Raw genomic sequence first — 23,198 nt, 5'->3', positions numbered from 1 at the left:
AACCACGACTCGCGACTTTGTAGCGTTCCAGGCAAAGTCACGCCAAACCTTAGCCCAAGGAATCGTGTGGTAGCTTGATGTAAACAAGCATGGCGGACCGTATGAGGCTTATGCTAAATTTACAATAATTTCTATCCCCAAAGGTGCTTACTTACTTGCTTATTTGAGGGAAACGGAGGGGAAAAATGGCGCATGTTTCCAAAGATGGCGCCGCCGTGCTCGGTCGCCGTTCAGGTCGCTCCGCTAAGACTTTGCTTTTATTTATTATTCTACTGTTATTTGCACTGTCCATGGAGCGGACCTGTTTACATTTCACTGCCAGTTGTATATTGTGTATATAACTGTGTATGTGACAAATAAAACTCTTGAATCTTGAATCTTGAATACGGCAAGAGAATCTGTTATACCTTTTATTTAACGTTAATTGTATATTTGTTTCATAAACACAGCATCCATACGGGGCTATCATTGTTATTTCGTGAGCTATGTGACGTCAGATCTCGTAACTGGGAGTACATCGATCTAGTGCGAGTTCACGGGTGGGAAGTCACGGGTTTGACTGTCGTTCCAGTGCACTTTCACGGGTAGAAGGTTGTAAAAACACGGGTTACCGGTTGCCTGGAATGCGGCATTACTACAGTAAATCATGGTGAATGTTGGTGATTTGTGACTGAAACCCCTGATCTTCGCTCATGGCTCAATGTTTCCCCTGGTCTCCACGTCAGCTCTGTTTGATCTGATAACTGTGGTTTATAACAGAATTCAGCATTGAACGCTTCCACTACATCTCGCAGTAGCCATGTTATTAATTCTGTGGTGAATTCAAATGCTTTCTCACTGGATCTCTCAGCGCTGTGTACTAACGGTGTCACGTGGCATGTGAGCTTGTGAGCTCAAACGAGAAGCGTGGTTCTGTTCAGACTTCAAACACACTTTGCAGCGGGGTATTGTTTGTTCTGCGACTGACGCAGAAAAACCGAACCAATTACGAATGACACTGTATGTTGTAAGATGACACTGTCCTTGTTGTTTGTTTATCTCAATGGCAAATGTGCGGGGGAGGGCTGAGCCCTGAGAGGGGAGCGTCGGCGAATGTTAAAGAGAAAACCAATTTTCATTCAAACAAGTCGACGTAAATTACACATTCGAGTTAATCGATAAAATCGATTTATCGCACAGCTCTAATAGCAGTATAGATTGACTGAACTCTGAAAATAACTTAACATACAGCCATTATTGTCAAAATAGCTGGCAACAAAAGTTAGTACACCCTAAGTGACAATAGCGGTGTGTTGTTTAACCATGCAAAGCCACATGTCCTATTCTTCACATACATGTTTTTGAATGCTTGACAGGACCATACAAATTTGTGTATCTTGTATTAAAATTTGGTGCTTTGAGTACAATTCTGTCATACTGACCACTGGGTGTTCAACATGCACCTCATGGCTAAGAACTCTCTGAGGATTAGAATTGTTGCCCTCCACAAAGATGGCCTAGGCTATGAGAAGATCGGTAACACCCTGAATCTGAGTTACAGTACATTGGCCAGGGTCATACAGAGGTTTTCCAAAGCCGCGTTTCCACCGCAGGAACTTTCCCCAGGAACTAGGAACGTTGGGGTGGTACTCGGTGTGTTTCGACCACAGGAGCCAGGGTCTAAATGAAGTTCCGGGTAAATATTTCCCCCTCCGAATGGCCCTGCTCGCGAGGTAGTACTTTTTCAAAGTTCAGGAAATTTCGGGGGTGGGACTTGGGCGCTGAACATGCTGATTGGTTGAACTCATGCAGCATTTTATTTCAACTGGCATTTTTAAAAGTCTTTTTGACAGGTTCGTTCTGCGTTCAGTAAATATCAGTCTTGCTCTTTCTGTCCGATGGCGCGCGTTCGTCTCAGCCATCGCACGGTCATTGTCTGTAATAGCTGATAATAACATACGTTGTCTTATTTTAAATCTAGCTTTACGAGCTTTCAGAAAACGCTTTAGTATCAGTGCTCGTCTCTTTTCCGCCGTTTTGTTAATTACATCTTTAGTAAACCAGTACATAACTAGCAAAAGCAGCGCTGCTTGAATCTCCTCTGAATTACTGTCCGTCGCTGACTGGGAGGAGCATTCGCGCACTGTCCTACACCACTGGACTAATTTGCCTATGTAACTATGTACCTATGTAACTATGTATCTATGCCTATATACATGCCTACGGGATGGAGGATGGGGCAGACTCTGGAGCAGGCTAAGGGACTAGAGTGGGCTCAGGGGCTGGGGAGGACTCTGAAGTGTGATCAGGGGCTGGGGAGGACTCTGAAGTGTGATCAGGGGCTGGGGAGGACTCTGGAGACGGCTCAGGGGCTGGGGAGGACTCTGGAGACGGCTCAGGGGCTGGGGAGGACTCTGGAGACGGCTCAGGGGCTGGGGAGGACTCTGGAGTGTGATCAGGGGCTGGGGAGGACTCTGGAGACGGCTCAGGGGCTGGGGAGGACTCTGGAGACGGCTCAGGGGCTGGGGAGGACTCTGGAGACGGCTCAGGGGCTGGGGAGGACTCTGGAGACGGCTCAGGGGCTGGGGAGGACTCTGGAGTGTGCTCGGGGGATGGGGCAGACTCTGGAGCGGGCTCAGGGGCTGGGGAGGACTCTGGAGCGTGCTCAGGGGATGGGATGGACTCTGGAGCGGGCTCAGGGGCTGGGGAGGACTCTGGAGCGTGCTCAGGGGATGGGATGGACTCTGGAGCAGGCTCAGGAACTAGAGTGGGCTCAGGGGCTGCGGGGACTCTTGAGCAGGCTCAGGGGCTGTAGTGGGATCAGGGGCTGGGGCGGACCCTGGAGCGGGCTCAGGGGCTGGGGAGGACTCTGGAGTAGGCTCAGGGGATGGGGTATGGAATAAAAAGACTGTCAATAATAACACGTGCATAAATAAAACTCGTACGTGCGTATTTCTAAAAATTGTACAAAATCAGTGAGTTTAATCGTGACTTTGATGGTACGATTCCAGAATCTATGGTCAAAACAGGTACAGACACGACATGTGCCACGTTTGTTTGAGTGCGACTCCAAAAATTACGACTAGTGTAGTTTACACAAACACAAAACATAGTTTTACGATTGCTGGGTTACGAGTACGAAGTCTTGTTTACGAGTACGAATCATGAAGCGACAATCTACTGTCAAAATTACGTCACCGCTGTCACAGGCATTAATATACGAGTGAGATACATCGATCACACAGTGAGCGCGCGCGCCCTGATCCTGTCACTCACCTGTCACTGTCACTGATCCTGTCACTGTCAAAGGGACCGGCTTTTTTTCGCGCCACTGAAAAAATGGCTGGTCAAGGGAGTTCCCTCACGCCGCCTCAGGTAAGTTATCTTGTTCTTCCCTCATTGAAACATTGAATGTCATTAAACATGTTAGTTTATTGGACTCAATAATGTCCGCTGTCGCTGTATTTTTCAGATATATTGGTCGAGACATATTTAACGATAGTGTGTCGTGAATTCCGTCACGGTCATAACAGGTCCGGTGTAACGTTAGGCTAGTGTAACGGTACTGTTGATGCAAAGTCCTTTGTTAACTTCACTTGTATTATAGTGGCAGGAAAAATGGGTTCTAACTCGTCAAAGAAGTCAGTCAAAAATCCGTAAACAAGTGCGAGATTAATCAAACACAAAAATGTACAAAAATCCTGTTGATTCCTGTATCCTATATTATACTTGTCAAACCTTTATCTTGTGTTGCCTTAAACGTTTAATCACAAGTTTTATCCATAAATTGACAGACAAGACGGTAAGAAAACTGTTTCTCCCTTTCTTCCTATGGCCGAATCTGTTCAAGTTCAATTTTCCGCAACAACAAGTGGGCGTAACCATTAAAGAAACAGAATGGAAATTATACATCAGAAAACATAATAAATAATACGGAAATATACCTTGTGAACTTTGATTACTAGTCATGATGCAGCACAGCGTCTTGTGGTTTATTGCTTAATTGTATATCAATGTATATCAGGTCCCATTAGGTGACATCATTTCAACTGCACAAAGCCTGGTGTCAATGCTGACCAGCACAAGGCTAGTTAGTCAGAATGCAGCACCACAGGGACAGCAGAGAGAGAGGGCACAACAAGAGAGGAGGCCACAGTCCAACTGCCAATCAGTGCAACAAGAAATGGCTAGGTGTGAGAATCTGTGAAACTGTTGTTCAAAGGCCAATTCACTCCGCATAGACAGCTGCTTACCAATGCAGACAATCATCATATTAGATTGTGCCATTTTTCAGATATTCCAGAACCAGACATTGAACACATTCAGTTGACAAAAGACAAGGGCAGACCAATACAAACAAACACCTGAAGATATTACTCGTGGTTGCTGTCTGTCTATGCAGTGTGTAGTGGCATTAAGGCATTAGCTAATTTAGCTGCTTTCAAAATAAACCTGGTAAATTTTCCATACAATAACAAGAAAATGTTCTTAGGTCATTTCCTGGATTTTTTCGCAAGGAGCTTAGGGGGAAAAGGCGCTTTGCCCCATACAAGCGTCAAGAAAAATCTTTTTTGATGCATTTTTTCTTGCTCGAAAAGCATAGAGACGTAACCCCAAAAGGAGAGGCAGAACTGTGTCTAACACTGGCTGGACTTGGAAGACGTTCGTTAAGCATTCCTGAAAATGTCACCCATTCACAAGTATGATCACCCAAAAAAAACACCCCAACACACAAACACACCAGGGTTTTTCAAGGCTCAAAATGAGGCGGAGGTGGTAAAATCCTACTTGGCCCAGCCAATTAATTTTGCCAATTAATTGTCAGTTTTAGGGCTTTGACATACATTTTCTGTGTGCTTTGATCATTAAATAATTATGATAAAATAAATGAAATTAATTTAATCCCTTTCAAGTTATCACTTTACAGTGTAAGATTACAGCTAACACCTTTAAATATTTATTCAATTCAGTAAATAACTGAAACAATCACAACAAACTGGCAAAATAAAAGGGTTATGTATCATTCATATATTTCTATCACTATAGAATATCAATACGTCTGTGTTTGTGGAACTAATGGTCACTCTTTTATTTGTTAAACACAATCCAGAATCCACTAAGTACACACTCATTATAAAAAAAAACAATAAATAAAAATATATATTAAATTAGGTGAGTGGATAGTTAAAAAAAATTGCAATTAAAAAAAGTCATTCTTGAAAAAATCTTTGGCCTATAATTTTATAAAATCTAAACATGTTAATAAAAAGGTACAAATTACTTTGTGTTCTTATAAAATAAATTTTATGAAAAACAATTATATTATTAGATTTATATTTATATATTGAATGTAGATAATTATATGGGCCTACACAAATAATATAAAGTTACATCATGTTAATTGTAAACGTAATGTGCAGCTCTGTAATGGGGCAACAAAGATATGATGGATACAAGAGAACAAGATATGCTTTTTAATAATCTTTCAGTGCACAAAACTATGAATATATATGAAACGCTACAAAACAGAGCGACATTTGTTTCTTCACAGTTTTAAATTCCAGTTATTGTGCGGGTGTGATGCTAATTAATAGTCATTGTGTTGTCACCCGGTAGCGAGTAACAACATCGTTCAGAAACCACTAATTTATTTTAGTGAACTTTAATTTAATGATGTAAATATTCCTCTGTCCCTCACATTCTGCTATGGAATGACTTTAGATGACTTTGTACCAGCAAATCATAATATAATAATGATAGTGATTGCTGAAGGATCATGTGACGATATATTTCTTATGATTATTTAATTATCACGACATGCCTAATCTGAGCAAGTGATTGCCTGTCATTTTGTCAATCTGAGTTTTGTCGCCAGAAGGAGGCGGCACGAAATTTGACGAAGGCGGCCGCCTCGTAATTCTCTATGCAGGAAAAACCCTGCACACACACACTTTTTTTTTAAAAGCTGGATTGTCATTTATTTATTAATTTATTAACTTTTTTCTTTGTCCAAGCTATCAGAGATGCTTTGTAACACCTTTCCAAAACTTGCCAATATCTGTGGTGGGTGGCTGCTGCACAAGACTTCAGGTATGTTAACGTGGCTTGTTTTATGTTTTATTATACACTGTATTAAGATCATATCTACACTGGATATACAGTTACAAAGGGGAAAATGTGTAAATCCTTCCCATAAGGTGTGAAAACTTCCATTAGAATTAGGACTCCATTAATTCCATTAAAATATGCTCATAAACTAAATGTATCATTTGACCAAATTTTAAAAAACAATTGCGTCTGATTACGGCAAACAAAGTGTAAGGGTATGATAAAGTTGCAGATAAGAATGTTGTTTTTCTGTTCTTAATCTAATTCTAGATGGAGGTGGGCAGCGCAAACTCTTAGTAATCCCTCCTGATTCAGATGGTTATAATGGTAACCAGCTGAAATCAGTGAGTGGCAATGGAAAGTCCACAATGTATATAGTTCCACTTCAAAAAAAACTCGACACTACTCCTTTGCCATCTGATGCAAAGGAGTTGGAGAACATGCCCAAAGCACAATGTTCAGTGTGCAGTGAAATGTTTCCTCTGCAGTGTCTTCCGATGCATATAAAGGAATGCAAGGATGTCATTTCGTTTACATCAACTGATGAGGTAAGTCTTAGGTGGCAATTTTGGTCACTTTAAATTTTTATACATTCTGAAAACACCAGATACATTGTGGCTTGCAGGAATTGGAGAGGTCTCCAGAAGCCGACAACTCCAATAGCTTTTCGCCTGAAAAGGTAAGGAGTACTCTATATATATATATATATCTATCTAGCAGCGCGGAGCAAACATGAACGGATCTTCTCTTCTGCCGTAATACCAGTAACAGCGCGAATGTAACGTCTTTAAATGTTTATATTTCAAAAAACTAATTGGAGTGGAATTATGATTATGTAATTGCAAAGTTAATACTATAACTTTATTAATATATTTTAAACAAACATAATTTAGTGTCATTTAAGTGTTTGTATAAAAATCTGTTGAATTTTACCTTCAATATTAGTAGGCTAATGTAGTATCAACTGACTCCCATAGTTTACAACATTAGTTCAGAAATTTGTTTTTCTTGAGAAAATTTTCCATGTATTATACCTGATACATATCCAAAATAATCGATATTGAATTGAATCGAAACAAATTGAAAATCGAATCTAATCGAAAGCTTGTGAATTGAAATTGAACCGAATTGGGATTTTTGTGTCAATACCCAGCCCTATTAACTAGTAGTTTTTGTTTTTTAAGGGGGGAGGTGGGGAGAGGAAACCTCTCTTGGTCAAAATGACTTGAACACAGCCAGAGGGTTAAAGTTCTTTTTTAAGTTATATTTTTCTTTTTCCTTTGTAGGATTTGGAGAAGTCTCCACTTCAAGACAATTCTATGGACATTCAAACTGAAAATGTGAGGGATTGTGTTTTTCTTATGTTTGTTGAAAGAATTTTGTTCAACTAAACTTGCACAAACTAAATTTGCGTGTAAATGAAATTAATATAGGGATGCATCAATTCTGATATCCAATTATGTAGAATGACATCTTTCAGGTTACCTTATTCCAAACGAATGATTACACAACTGTAAATAACTTTTATTATCTCCATATCAACATGTTTTCCATGTTACTGAGTAACTTGTCCAAGTTATAAACAGAATGGTTTTTTTTTTTTGGGGAGTTTTTTTTTTTACTCACAATACCTGAATTCTGAATCTTAAATTACATTTGCTAACTTCTTAACTTCTTGGATATTTTTAACTCTAATTATCATTGCCCGAATTCTGAAAAGCCTCATGTAAGTGTCATTTATATTATGGATCAAAACTCATTAATAGTAAGTAAAAGTACTTTTATAATAAGATTTGCTTTTGAACTTCCTTATGTTTGTTAACATCTTATAAACTGTTGGAAACCACTGAATACTAACTAAATATTTGCTCGTCAACATATGTCAGGATTCCTTTTAAATATGGCATCAAGGAAATTTTTTTTATTATACTGATGTGGACATTATTAGCCAATAGATTGTTGCATCCCTACATTAATGTTTTATTGAGTTCTAAAAACACTGGTTAGATGTTTATGCTACTTCTTTTGTAGGAATTTGAGAAGTTTCCTGAAATGGAAAATTTTGAATCGGGCACCTCTGAAATCTGGACAGAGAAGGTGATGTTTTTTTTTGTTCTAATGTACATGCAGATTTGTACACCCAGACATCAAAATGTGACATTTAATGAATGTGACCGTAAATAATGGCAGAATTTTATAGTGCACTTTATTTTAAAGGAACCCTCCACTATATTTGAAAATAGGCTCATCAGTTGGTCTGACACGCCCAGCCATGTTGGCATGTCTTCTTCCTTGTGCATGGCTCTGATAATTGCTGCTTGCAGCTATATTTACATAGATGTAGATTTATATTTACATAGATGTATTATAGATCTATAATTAATCTTGATGACCCTTCCCTGCCATACCACCAAACATGTCGCTAACCTTACACATATTCCACCTCAATAGCTGCACAAGTGTTTTGCGATACAATATGAGCACATGTACAGTGTACTTATTTTTTTTATGTAAGTACATAGTAGTTAAGGACACCTAACATAAAGTGTGACCACAATTACTTTAAGCAAATCTCTGGAGGATGCTGCCTTGGTTTATGTTATGTTTACTTTAATTCACCTGCATTTTAATTTTGCACCAGACTGCTGAATGTCCAGTGTGCAAGAACACGTTTGATAGTGACATCATTGAGTTTCATGCATCAGACTGTGGATTACGGTAATCACATCTACTAGGCCGGGGGTCAGCAAACTTTTTGTCAAAAAGTGCCATTTTTAAGGTGTCTAGTTATTCACTGTGCCTGGAGAGCTATTCGTCTGCGGCAGGCCATAGCCCATCTGTGGCAATGTGTGTTGCATTATAGTACTGTCATATCTGCACTGTAAAAAATGTCCCTGTAAAAAAACGGTAATCTACTGGCAGCTGTGGTTGCCAGCATGATACTGTAAAAATACGAAGCACTACTGTTTTTTAAATTAACAGCTAAATTCCGTTTTTTCAGCTACAGTAGACAACTGTAATTTAACGGTTAAATTACAGTTGTCTACTGTAGCTGAAAAAACGGAATTTAGCTGTTAATTTAAAAAACAGTAGTGCTTCGTATTTTTACAGTATCATGCTGGCAACCACAGCTGCCAGTAGATTACCGTTTTTTTTACAGGGAATTTTTTTACATTGATATCTGTTAAATTACATACTAGTCACAACCCAATAATTCACATTTTAAATGCTATAATAACTAATAACTCAGCATTTTATATTTGTCTATGGGTAACAAAAAGGAATAGAGCCAAGTTAGTCTTTTTTTTTTATTATGATGATAAAAATGTAAAAGTATTCAAGTAATATTCAGTGCATATAAAAAAATAAACACCCAACAACATATCAAAATACAAAAATGGCTAATAAAAAAGCAAACATACAAACAAAAACAAACAATATATAGACAATCCTCCAGTATATAAAATACAAATTGAATCAGGCTTCACCAAACATTACTCCAAAAAACAATTGCACTGAAACAAACCAATAATTAATAAAAAAAACAAAAAACAAAAATAAAAAAAAACACTAGAACAGGCTTTAACAAAGCATCAGCATTTTTAATACCTAAATAACTTGGTATAAAAGTATAAAGTATAACTCACCAGGCCAGCACATTTTTCAGAAACCAACCTGCATGGGTGTGGGGTGTGTCAACTACACTTTTTAAACGAAGTCCCACTCAAAGTCCATGAGTCTCTTTAAAAGGTCTGACACTTTGGTGTTGACAGTTATGGCTTTCTTTTGCACCGTTTTCCCAGTTTTTTTGGATGTAACTTTTCCTCGTGCAGCCTTGGTCCCCTTTTCAGGATTTATTCCAACAAAACGTCTTTAAAATAAGAGAGATATTTTCAGTGAACAATGATTTTATATGGTATGATTTTGATTATCAAAATTTTGGTAACACTTTACAATAAAATGTAATTTGTTAAAGGAACACACCGACTTTTGTGGACTTTATCTAATTCACCATATCCCCTAGAGTTAGATAAATCCATAAATACCAGTCTCATCTCTGTGCGTGCCATAACTCTGTCTTACGCACCCACCGCTAGCCTAGCTTAGCACAAAGACTGGAACGGCTCCAGCTAGCCTACTGCTCAATAAGTGACTAAATGACACCAACATTTTCCTATTTATCTGTTGTGATGTGTATAGTTACATCGTATTCTAGACCGAAATGGCTAGGAACTATACTCTCATTCCTGCATAATGATCAAGGAACTTTGAGCCATCCCATGATTGCAGCGGCGCAATGATATTACACAGCGCCTGAAAATAGTCTCCAGTGCTCTCTGTAAGCAGGTTGTCACGTAGGTTATGTAGACGGAAGTTAGCCTATTTTCAGGCGCTGTGTAATATCAATGTGCCGCTGCACCCATCATACGGCAATAAAGTTCCTTGATCATTACGCACGAATGAGAGTACAGTTCCTGCCATATCAGTCTAGAAAATAGCAACTTTTCATTTTCTGTCGGTCTTTGTACACAATGTAACTATACACATCACAATATGTACATAAGAAAATGTTGGTGTTATTTTGTCTCTTATTGAGCAGTAGGCTAGCTGGAGCCGTTTACCTCCAGACTTTGTGTTAAGCTAGGCTAGCGTGGGGTGCGTCAGACAGAGTTATGGCACGCACGGAGTGATACGGTGAATAAGATAAAGTCCCCAAAAGTCGACGTGTTCTTTTAACAATTTTAGTTAACATGAACTAAGAATGAACAATACTTCTACAGCATGTATTAATCTTAAATATTTTCAACATTTGCATTATTATTGTTAAAATAAAAAGGGTGTACATGTTAACATTAGTTAATGCACTGAACTAACATAATCAATGAACTATATTAAATACTGTAACAAATGTATATCTCTTTGTTAGTTCATGTTAGTTAATGCATTCACAAATGTTGCCAAATTATATATTATTGTATTGTGTTACTATGGCCTTTTAAAGAAAAAAAAAGTCACAAGTTTGAGAGAACAAAGTAAAGTAAATGATATCATTATTTTAGCTGGAACTATTTCTTAAAGGGTTAGTTCACTCAAAAATAAAATTCCTGTCATTAATTACTCACCCGTAAGACCTTTGTAAATTTTCGGAACACGAATTAAGACATTTTTCCTGTGACAAAATCACATGTATGCATGTCTGCTCACGTGTTCAGCTTCAGCCAATACTGAGTTTGCATTCGGATGTAAACAAGGAATCCTGCACTACGTATACTAGTTCACTACGTATGACAACAGTTCATATTGTTAAATAAAATCTTAATTTTTGTTTTGCTTTTTTGGTGCACAAAAAGTTCTTATCACTTCATAAAATTTAAGGTTGAACTACTGCAGTAACGTTGACAATTTTTAAATCATGTTTTCAACTACCTTTCTGGATGTCAAAAGGTGCAATGACGTTGCTGGCTATGTGTGGATCAGATAACTTCGGATTTCATCAAAAATATCTTAATTTGTGTTCCAAAGATGAAAAAAGGTCTTACGGGTGTAGAACGACATTGCTGACAGAATTAATGACAGAAATTTCACTTTCGGATGAACTACCACTGTGAAAAAAATAGTTCACCCAAAAATTAAATTTATTATCCCATAATTTACTCAACCTTTATTACCTGGGGGTATTAAAGGCCTTCTGAGGTCAAGCGATGTGGTCTTGTAAGAAAAATATAAAAGGTATTTAAACTTTTATAAACTATAATGACTGGCTTCCGGCAAAAGCCTTATGCTCGTTTACGAGAGAGATGAGTTCCGGCAGAAGGGTGACCTCTGACCCAAAGTAGGTTGTACAGAGGATAGAACAAAACAAAATGGCAGTTATAAATTAGAAGAATGTCATACACCTAGGTTAGCTTGAGGACGAGTAAATCATGAGATGATAAATGTAATTGTTGGGTGAACTATTCCTTTGATTCACCAAACTAATACTAACAAATTAAATAGAAATAAATAATATAAGTGCAAATTTACCTTTGAATGAATTCCAGTGTGGATGCTGCTTCCTCCTGGTACTGCAAATTAAAGATATAATACAAAGAGAACAATGCAGCAAGTCCAGTGAGAAAAGTTGGCTGCACACCCTCGCAGATTACTCGGCCTTCCAGGCTGATCATCCACCGTTTCATCCATTGCCCCGGATTTTCACCTAAACCATAAAGGAATGAATAGAACAATGTTTATTCTATGATCTCTAGAAAGTGTAGAAAAGGCAGTGAGAAAATTCTTTCATAACCTGACAACGGCACACAAAGTCATGTCTTTGAATGCTAAGTGACATTGCTGACCCATTGACAAAATGTTATATTGATTTGTAACAACCTGACTGCGAGTACAGGATGACAACATCAAACCTTGTTCTTGTCTTTTTTAATTAAAGGGATAGTTTAACCAAAAATTCTGTCATTAATTCCTCACCCTCGTATCGTTCCACACCCGAAAGACCTTTGTTCGTCTTCAGAACACAAATTAAGATATTTTTTATGAACTCCGAGAGCTCTCAGTCAAAAATATATTTTCTGAAGATCAACAAAGTTCTTCCAGGTTTGGTACGACATGAGGGTGAGGAATTAATGACAGATTTAAAATATTCAAATATTTGGGTGAACTAGCACTTTAACGGCAAGCCATCATTCAAGATGGGAAAAAAGGTCAAACACAAAGTGTATAGTGATAAAAAAAACGTCTCGGTTACGTATGTAACCCTCGTTCCCTGTAGGAGGGAACGGAGACGCCACGTCGGAGTACCGACGAATAGGAATCTCGCTCGCGAGAGCCAATCTACTTCGAGTGTAACTAAACGAGCCAATGCACATTGGCATGCAATGATTGCACCAGGTGCTCATGCCACGCCGTGCGGGTATAAATGAGACACAGGTGATTGCATCAAATCAGCCTTTTGCTGAGGAGCCGGGTAGGTAGACAGGCACCCCAGCAGGGTACAGAGGACATGGCGACGGGACGTGGCGTCTCCGTTCCCTCCTTCAGGGAACGAGGGTTACATACGTAACCGAGACGTTCCCATTCAGTCGGTCACTCTCGACGCCACGTCGGAGTACCGACGAATAGGAATCCCTACCAAAGCGCCATGGCTTCTGCCCCCATCCAGTGCCCTGTGTGAGCCACCTGAGCTCTCTTACCTGATGAGACGGGGCTCACACCGGGAAGTCCATCACCGCTGTTCCGCATGACCCGCTCAGTGATTATTGGATAACACTGGGAAAGCGTGCCCTAAAGAAGGGAACGCTGCGGAGCCCACACCGTACCCCGAAGGAGTTATGTGGAGTACAATGCTGAGCCGTAGCCCGCCAGGAGAAGGGGGCTCAGTCCCACTGCAGGGAAGGCTCTCCCAAGGGAAAGACACGGGCTTCCCGTAGGAGCGACCGTGGAAGAAAATATGGGATCCCCGCAGGGTCACTCATATGGCCCAAGCCCAATACCGGTTCTCAAGGATTCAGCGGCAAGGGGCCTGATGCCAGACGTTCCGCCACGTCTGGCACCGAGGGCGGTGGAGGACTCACAGAGTTTGCTTCTGGAGAAAATAAGCGCCGTAGCGCAGCAAGCCGACAAGAGCCGGGGCCTCTCAGTGCTTCTACCCGTTTGAGGTGAGAACACAGGAGGAGACCGGCTCTACACGTAGGCTATAGAATCTAGCGAACGTGTTGGGTGTCGCCCAGCCCGCAGCTCTACAGATGTCTGACAGCGAGGCGCCACGTGCCAGCGCCCAGGAGGATGCAACACTTCTAGTAGAGTGTGCTCGCACCCTGAGCGGACAGGGCACACCTTGTGCTTGGTAAGCCATGGTTATGGCATCCACTATCCAGTGGGCCATCCTCTGCTTGGAGACAGCCTTTCCCTTCTGCTGGCCTCCGTGACAGACAAAGAGCTGATCTGAGGTTCTGAAGCTTTGAGTTCTATCCACGTAAACCCGCAGAGCGCGGACGGGACAGAGCAAAGCTAGGGCTGGGTCTGCCTCCTCCGGGGGCAGCGCTTGCAGGTTCACCACCTGGTCCCTGAAGGGAGTGGTAGGAACCTTGGGCACATAGCCAGGCCGGGGTCTCAACACCACGTGGGTATCACCCGGCCCGAACTCTAGGCACGATTCGTCGACCGAAAATGCCTGCAGGTCCCCTACCCTCTTGATGGAGGCCAATGCAGCCAACAGCAAAGTCTTCATTGACAGAATCTTTAGCTCTGCTGACTGCAAAGGCTCAAATGGGGCATTCTGAAGTGCTCGGAGCACCAGAGCAAGATCCCAAGAGGGTATGGAGGGGGGGCGAGGAGGATTTAACCGTCTCGCCCCCCTAAGGAACCTGACGACCAGGTCGTGCTTCCCAACCGTCTTACCTTCTACATGGTCGTGATAGGCGGATATTGCAGCAACATAAACCTTGAGGGTGGAGGGCGACAGCCTACGCTCCAACCCCTGTTGCAGGAAGGAAAGCACAGACGCGATCGAACATCTTCGGGGGTCTTCTCGGCGAGAAGAACACCACTCGACGAACAGGTTCCACTTCAAGGCGTAAGCCTGTCTTGTAGACGGTGCTCGTGCCGAAGTGATGGTGTTAACTACCTCTTGGGGTAAGTCACCTAGAACCTCCGCGTCCCGTCCAGGGGCCAGACATGAAGCTTCCACAGGTCTGGACGCGGGTGCCAAAGGGTGCCCCGTCTCTGAGTCAGAAGGTCTTTCCTCAGAGGAATCGGCCAAGGAGGGGCTGTCGCGAGGAGCATAAGTTCTGGAAACCAGGTCCGGTTGGGCCAGTACGGCGCCACCAGTAGGACCTGCTCCTCGTCCTCCCTGACCTTGCACAGAGTCTGTGCAAGTAGGCTCACTGGGGGAAACGCATATTTGCGCAGCCCCTGGGGCCAGCTGTGTGCCAGGGCATCCGTGCCGAGTGTACCCTCGGTCAGCGAATAGAACCACTGGCAGTGGGACGTTTCTGGGGAGGCAAACAGGTCGACCTGTGCCACCCCGAACTGTCTCCAAATCAGCTGAACCACCTGGGGGTGGAGTCGCCACTCGCCTGGGAGCGCAGCTCGTGAAAGCTCGTCGGCCACACGGTTGTGCACACCAGGGACATGAACGGCCCGAAGCGACCTCAGACACTTCTGACTCCAGAGGAGGAGATGGCGGGCGAGTTGCGACATGCGACGGGAGCGCAGACCACCTTGTCGGTTGATATACGCAACAGTCGCAGTGTTGTCCGTGCGGACCAGTACATCTTTGCCCCGTAACCGCGCTTTGAGGCGGCTCAGAGCAAGATGCACTGCTAGCAACTCGAGGCAATTGATATGCCAATGCAGGTGCGGGCCCGTCCAAACCCCTGACACTGCATGCCCGTTGTACGTGGCTCCCCAGCCCATGGCAGAGGCATCCGTGAAAACCACAGCGTGCCTGGACACCTGTTCCAGGGGCACTCCGGCCCGAAGGAACGAGGGGTCTGACCATGGACTGAAGGACTGGCGGCAGGCCGGTGTGATGCTCACCCGGTGAGTGCCGCGTTGCCACGCCCATCTCGGGACTCGGCCGTGTAGCCAATGCTGAAGCGGTCTCATATGAAGCAGGCCGAGCGGTGTTACTGCCGCAGCGGCCGCCATATGCCCCAGGAGCCTCTGAAACTGTTTCAGTGGAACCGCCATCCTGCCTTGAAACGTGTTCAGGCAGCTCAGCATCGACTGGACACGCTCCTCCGTGAGGCGCGCTGTCTGTTCGACCGAATCCAACTCCATACCGAGAAAAGAGATCCTCTGCACGGGGGCGAGTTTGCTCTTTTCCCAGTTGACCCGAAGACCCAACTGGCTGAGGTGTCTGAGCACCAGGTCCCTGTGTTCGCACAACTGATCCTTGGACTGTGCTAGAATGAGCCAGTCGTCGAGATAGTTGAGGATGCGAACGCCCTGTTCTCTCATGGGCACAAGGGCCCCCTCAGTGACTTTCGTGAAGACACGGGGGGACAGGGACAGCCCGAAGGGCAGGACTCTGTACTGATATGCTCGACCCTCGAACGCAAAGCGCAGAAACGGCCTGTGTCGAGGAAGAATCGAGACATGAAAGTACGCGTCCTTCAGGTCGATCGCTGCAAACCAATCTTGGGGACGGATGCATTCGAAAATGCGTTTCTGCGTGAGCATCTTGAACGGTAGCTTGTGGAGGCTCCGATTCAGGACTCGCAGGTCCAAGATTGGCCGTAACCCACCGGTTTTCTTGGGTACAATGAAGTACGGGCTGTAGAAGCCGGTCTTCATATCGGCTGGAGGGACCGGCTCTATCGCGTCCTTCGCCAGTAGGACAGCGATTTCCGCACGCAGGACATGGGCATCTGCAGCATTCACCGAGGTGAAGCGGACGCCCTTGAACCTGGGGGGGCGCCGGGCGAACTGAATCGCATAGCCGAGCCTGATGGTCCGAATGAGCCAGCGAGACGGACTGGGGAGCTCTAGCCAGGCTCGCAGAGACCGTGCAAGCGGGACCATAGGGACCACCGGCGTACCCACGGTGGGGCAGCGAGGTGGAATGCAGGTACCGGGCTGGGGCGGCTGTCTCGTGGAGGCGGCCCGCAGCGAGGTGAGAGTGTGCTGTGCAACACTTACCTGATTCCACAGGTGGGCAGGAGGAACGTGAGGAGGTCGTCCACTGCTGCCCGCTGGCGAAGGGGGAGGATGAGTGTGGTCCGGCGTTTGACCGGCCACAACTCTCCGAGCCCCCTGAGGACCCAGAGATGGAGGAAATTGCTCTTTTATTGAAAATTTGGGTACCGGCGGAACAGAAACAAAACGGAACACAAAATTCTCCTCCCGACCCTCCTCCGGGGGATGGAGCGGTGCGGTCACCGTCTCCAGAAGAGCAGTCCTCCCCATCTCCGGGTCGCCCGTCTCAGGGCCGCTTGCCCTTGCCCCTGCCTTTGCCACCTCTCTTGGCAGGAGCCTGGACGGGCTGGGCGGCCTGCTTGCGCCCGGCTCCACGACGTCGCTTGGGTGGAGGCTGCTGCTGCGACGTGGGAGCGGAGGCAGACGCAGGCGGCCGCCCTCGGCGACGAGCAGACTGAGGTGCTGCCGGCGGCGGGGTGGAGACAGCAGCTGACCGCCGTGGCAGGATGTGACTGATGGCCTCAGTCTGCTTCTGTGCGGCCGAGAACTGCTGGGCGAAGTTCTGGACCGCGTCGCCGAAGAGGCCGGTCTGGGAGACGGGGGAGTTAAGGAACCTGATCTTGTCGGTCTCCCTCATGTCTGCCAGACACAGCCAGAGATGGCGTTCCTGGACCACCATAGTGGACATCGCACGACCCACGGCCCGCGCCGTAACCTTCGTCGCACGAAGCGCGAGGTCCGTTGCGGTTCTCAGTTCTTGGAGAACTGCGGGATCGTGACCACCCTCGTGCAGGTTCTTCAGTGCCTGGGCCTGATGAACCTGCAACAACACCATAGCGTGTAAGGCGGAGCCTGCCTCTCCACAAGCCTGGTAGGCCTTTCCGATCAGATCGGACGAGTACCTACAGGCTCGGGAGGGGAGACACGGGTTCCCCCTGGATGTGGAGTTAGGGCACAGTTGCATAGCAACGGCCCGTTCCACGGGAGGAACCTGCGTGTAACCCTTTGCAGGTCCGCCATCGAGGGTGGTGAGAGAGGAGGATCCACTGGGCCGGTTTCGGGCAGTAAAAGGTGCCGTCCACGACCTAGTGAGCTCCTCGTGCACCTCCGGGAAGAAAGGAACCGGGGTGGGGCGCTGAGAACCAGCACGGGCCACCCCGAGAAACCAATCATCCAACCTTGAAGGTTCGGGACACGGTGGAGGGTTCCACACGAGCCCGATCTTCTCGGCGGCCCGGGAAAGCATGGCCATCATCTCCGGATCCGTATCGGGCACAGCGGATCTTCCCGAAGGAGCCCCCTGCGCCGACACGTCATCTCCAGAGAAGTCTGACCCTCCCTCCGATGCAGCGATGGACATCTGATCATCAAGGGGAGCCCCGAAGGATACGGATGGTGCACATCTCGAGGACGGCCCACCACGTTCCGACGGCAGCTCTACTGGCTGCGGAGTGCGTGAGGGATGAGGGTTCCCCGGGGGTTGGTTCCCTGGGGGAAGCGCGCTCACCGTAACCCTCAAATCACCCGCGCTACTGCCTGAAGTAACCCTCTGTGGAGGGTTAGATCGAGGCAGAGGCACGGGGACTCCACCCCTTGCGAGATGGAGTCTAGACCGCAACTCCGAGATGGTCATGTTCCCGCAGTGAGAACATGAGTCATCCACCAACGCTGCCTCAGCGTGCTGAACGCCCAAACACGAGATACAGCGCTGGTGACCATCCCTTGGTGACAGGTAACCACCGCATCCAGAAACACACAGATAGAATGTCATCTTGAAAAAGACGCAAGCTCTATCTGTGTTTGCTCTTTCAGAAGGACGCTCTCCTTGGTGCTGAAGCACGCAGGGGGCGGGGTCGCGGCGACACAGTCAGGGGGTGGGTGCAGCCTGACGTGCGCGCTCTCTCACACGAAGGCGCTCTCTTACCAGCCGTAAGAACGGCTTTTCAGCGCTCTCCACCTAGCGCACCGAACCAGCTGTGAGAACAGCCTTTGTGATTGCTCTAGACCAGGGGTGTCCAATCCTGATCCTGGAGGGCCACTGTCCTGCAAAGTTTAGCTCCAACCCCAATTAAACACACCTGAACCAGCTAATCAAGGTCTTATTAGGCATACTAGAAACTTCTATACAGGTGTTGAGGCAAGTAAGAGCTAAACTCTGCAGGACAGTGGCCCTCCAGGACCGCGTTCGGACACCCCTGCTCTAGACAAACAACACAGAGAGATGATCCGAAAACCACGCGACCGCTGCTGTGCCGTCACACCAACACCGACTGAAGAGATCGCTTCCGAAAGGCGGCTTCCGTCTTCAGTCAGGACTGCGAAGTAGTGAGTGATATCTGGCGTTACCATCTACCACCCGGCTCCGAAGCAAAAGGTTGATTTGATACAATCACCTGTGTCTCATTTATACCCGCACGGCGTGGCATGAGCACCTGGTGCAATCATTGCATGCCAATGTGCATTGGCTCGTTTAGTTACACTCGAAGTAGATTGGCTCTCGCGAGCGAGATTCCTATTCGTCGGTACTCCGACGTGGCGTCGAGAGTGACCGACTGAATGGGAACTGAGGTTTCTATAGGTGAACTAAATTCTCAAACTAAGAATAAGACTTGGCTTAGTTGAATAAATATTTTAAATTCAAACCTGGGCTGCGTTTCTCAAAAGCATCATTCGCCTAAGTTGATCGTAGAGACCAACTGGTGGCTATGATTATCTAGATAAAATATATCTAGGCTTATGATGCTTTTGAGAAACGTAGCCCAGCACAGTGCAATACAACATGATTCAAAGACAGTGGATTCTAGAATAAGGCTTTCCTGTAGCTCCTGTTGTTCAAACAGTAGAGCGTGGCGCTGGCAACACCAAGGTCATGGGTTCGATTCACAGGGGAAAGCAAGAACTGATCAAATGTAAAATGTGTACCTTGAATGCAATGTAAGATAAAAGCTTCTGCCAAATGCATAAATGTTAATGTAAGGCACATAAATGTGGAACTTCTAATAGTAAAACTTGTGTGAGCCTTGTTTTAGTAAAACAAATTGCAGATATGTCTAATATGATATACTTACCAAGCAGGATCAAACGAGGAGTCACAGGCAGTTTATCCGTCTTCTTGAGGTCAGCAGGAGTGGCAGACATCTATAGTCAAAAATAACAATTTATGACATTTTTGGAGTCTGAAGTTCAAGTTTGCTTGCATTTTATAGGGAAACAGACATAATTTCTTCATTAAAATATCTTCATCTGTGCCCCTTGAATTCTTATGAATTTTAGAAAGCATAAGGGTGAGTAAATTTGAGTGAATTTCATTTTTGGCTGAACCATTCCTATACAGGTGTAATTTCAAGAACTAACAACCACAATGAAAGACAAACACAAAGACAAACTTACATTTTCTCGTAGAATGAGTCCTTCATGCTTTTCTGCGAAGTGAGCCATTAGGAGTTGAACCACTAGATAAAAAAAGAGATGTTTTGTAAAGAACAGATAGCTTAACTAGCCGATCCCATCTATTCACGTTAAATACGTCTTCATAAAACGGCTGTTGCAGATGCGGTCCAAGATTGGCATGCCGCGAATAGTTGTGTGATCAAACCAGTAGCGGTTTGCAAAATCATATGCAGTAATTATACTACAACAAGAATTGTACATTTCGTACCTCACTTACCATTAACAGACAAAAAGATTAGCACATGAAAACTTCGCTTGTGTGTGTGTGTGTCTGTGCAAATGAGCTCACGACTCGCGAGCAATTTGATTGCTATCGTATAACGTTACCCGTTCACTAACTTAACCGGCTTCTAGCCTATTTAAAATTACAAAGGCTTCACTTGATCTTTATAATATTATTTTTAGAAGCAACGTTACTTGAAGGTTAAAATCGGACGTAGTGGCAAACACTAGCAGATAGGCTAACGTAAGTTACATGACTCTGGCGCACGTTAAAAGTTACCACACAACAAAAAACAATCGATTTTGTTCACTCCTACCGAGTCCCAGTCATATTTTGATGGATAACGTTTAGTAAAATATCGATTTTGGATGACAATGAGGGATACTTACCTGTATCTGATGCTTGCATGTACAATCGATTCGTCGGTCGCTCAATCACCCCTTTACCTAGAGTCGCCAGATTTAAATAACAGTAGTGTTATTTGATGTTAAGTTGTAATATTTTAAAGTAATAAGTAATTTAAAAAGAGGCAAATACAATCATAAATAGTTGCAAACTTACCTCGTGTAGATAATCCAAAATTCCGCCTTTTTCACGTTGGAAAAAAAATATAGTATGATTCTGTTAAATAACAGTGCAATACTGTTGTTGGTCGACCACGCAACCCGAAGTGAACAAGTCTTCCCATGATGCAATGTAAATAACAGCAACTTGCTGTTATTACTTGAAAACATCATTTTACTGTTAAATTTCCATGTAAATTTACAGGAATTTTTTACAGTGTGTATAACATTGCTCACACTCCTTTTATTTATTTGTAAATTTTTGCAAGAAGTAAAAGTTACATGTGGCTTCAACAAGATTTTATACTTTAATGTTTATACTATAGTGTAATTTGTAATTTGTCTCAAAACACCTCTTGAAGTGCTTTGAGTGATCGGACTATCACTTTTGCTCACGCGCCAGCAATTGACCCTGTGCATGCTAATTTTGACATACATGTCAACCTATAGGTTGCTGACCCCTGTACTGTATTAGTATTCAATATTCTCAATTCATTTGTTTAAGAAATTAGCTAACAATAGTAATTAGTAATATTTCTATTTTTATGTTTGCAGATCTGCAGAACCTGAGGATGACAAGTTAAGTCTTCCTACAGAGACCTTTCAAAGGTGGAACTAGTATATTAAGGAAATTATAACTTTATTTTTGTTTAGCTGCAAAAATACAGTATATGTATGTGTATATAAATCTGTAATTCAAAACATCTGTAATTCTCTTTCAAGTTCTGGGGACATTTTGAATTCAATCAGCTGTAAAGTTGATAAACCAACACCTTTTCCATCTGTGTGTCAAGAACCGACATATTCATTAGAGGCATGCAACAGTGGCAGCGTCAAAAGAAATCTTCCCCTAAATCCAGACTAAAGGTGACCTTCTTTGGGGAAGCAGGCATAGACACTGGTGCCCTACGCAAAGAGTTCCTAACAGGTACAAATAGTTGTTTGTAATGTTGAAAGCAGACATTGAACAGATTTTCAATTTACTCTTAATTGCTGTTGTCTAGAAATGCTTGCAGAGATTGAAAGAAGACTATTCATCTGTGGAGCAGACAAAAGGGGAAAGAATCCCCTCTACTGTGTTAACAGCGTGGACCAGAATTACTTCAGGTAGAATAGTACTTCTAGTTCTGTCTTATTTAATTTACAATCATTTTTGTTACTTGGCTGATACAGAGTACCTGTATTGCCATTGCATTGTATTTATAAAAAGGGGTGTACTCACTTCAGAGAGAGAGAGAGAGAGAGAGATAGAGAGAGAGAGAGAGAGAGAGAGAGAGAGAGAGAGAGAGAGAGAGAGAGAGAATCTATATATATATATATATATATATATATATATCTCCTCCTTGAACTGCCACCTTAACGTGGTGGAGGGGTTTGAGTACCCGAATGAACCTAGGAGCTACGTTGTCCGGGGCTATATGCCCCTGGTAGGGTCTCCCATGGCAAACAGGTCCTAGGGGACGGGTCAGACTAAGAGCAGTTCAAAACCCCCTTATGACGACTAGGAAAACGAGGACCGTGACATTGTTGGTACGGCGCAGCCGGGGCCCCACCCTGGAGCCAGGCCTGGGGTTGGGGGTCGTATGCAAGCGCCTGGTGGCCGGGCCTTCCCCAAAGGAACAACGAGGGGACACCTTCCCGTGGGCCCACCACTCACAGGAGGGACCGTAAGGGGCCAGTGCAGAGAAAATCAGGCAGCAGTCGAAGGCGGGAGCCTAGACGACCCGATCCCTGACTGCAGCCCGGGTGGTTGTGGAGGCAAAAACTCGGGCCTGGGAGGAGTTTGGTGAGGCAAGATATATAATAATATGTAAAATATTTTGTTCATTCACTGTGGTTTTAGGAGTGCAGGGGAAATCATAGCAGTCAGTTTGGCACAAGGTGGGCCTCCCCCAGCTTTTATGCGCGAGTGGTGTTTTCGATACCTCTGCTCTGGTGATTGTGACAGCATACAGGTGTCTACCAGTGATGTCACAGATTTGGAGTTCTCACTGCTTATTGAAAAGGTACATTTTACATATGAGACAACTTGACATATGTACAAATGTCAAGCATAAGATTCAAATGGATTAAAAGTTACTACATTTAAGAATTTAATTTTGCTGCGTTCAGATTAACAACTCAACAGATGACTTGAGCGACCTCACTGATGAAATTCTGAACTGTGGGTACACTGGGGAAGTGTCTCTTGAAAAAAAGAACCGCATCATCAGGTTGTTTTAATTTTTGGAAATCAT

The 23,198-nt window shown here is 44.2% G+C and overlaps 2 protein-coding genes across 2 annotated transcripts in view; both read right to left on the bottom strand.

The window, feature by feature from the left end:
* LOC307125013 (E3 ubiquitin-protein ligase TRIM35-like) overlaps positions 1 to 23,198 on the bottom strand; it is a 302,217-nt gene that overhangs the window by 233,804 nt on the left and 45,215 nt on the right. The gene's annotated exons all lie outside the window — the stretch shown is intronic.
* On the bottom strand, positions 9,404 to 20,986 carry LOC307125371 (uncharacterized protein). The gene is made up of 6 exons (XM_079815212.1): positions 20,960 to 20,986; positions 20,788 to 20,844; positions 20,116 to 20,177; positions 19,794 to 19,863; positions 12,112 to 12,286; positions 9,404 to 9,958 (listed from the first exon to the last, which is right to left on the bottom strand). Exons 2-6 carry the CDS (start codon positions 20,804 to 20,806, stop codon positions 9,796 to 9,798), a joined length of 489 nt encoding a protein of 162 aa, XP_079671338.1. The 5' UTR covers positions 20,807 to 20,844; positions 20,960 to 20,986; the 3' UTR covers positions 9,404 to 9,795.

Source organism: Gobio gobio (genome assembly GCF_949357685.1).
Source record: "Gobio gobio genome assembly, chromosome: 1".
Taxonomy (NCBI): Eukaryota; Metazoa; Chordata; class Actinopteri; order Cypriniformes; family Gobionidae; genus Gobio; species Gobio gobio.
This window is presented reverse-complemented; position numbering and strand designations above follow the sequence as displayed.

Excerpts from the sequence above, each read along its gene's own strand:
- LOC307125371 (XM_079815212.1), bottom strand. Across the intron at positions 12,287-19,793 it reads TCCTCGTTTGATCCTGCTTG|GTGAAAATCCGGGGCAATGG; the intron begins GTAAGTATATCA and ends TTTATGGTTTAG. Across the intron at positions 9,959-12,111 it reads ACACTGGAATTCATTCAAAG|ACGTTTTGTTGGAATAAATC; the intron begins GTAAATTTGCAC and ends CTTATTTTAAAG.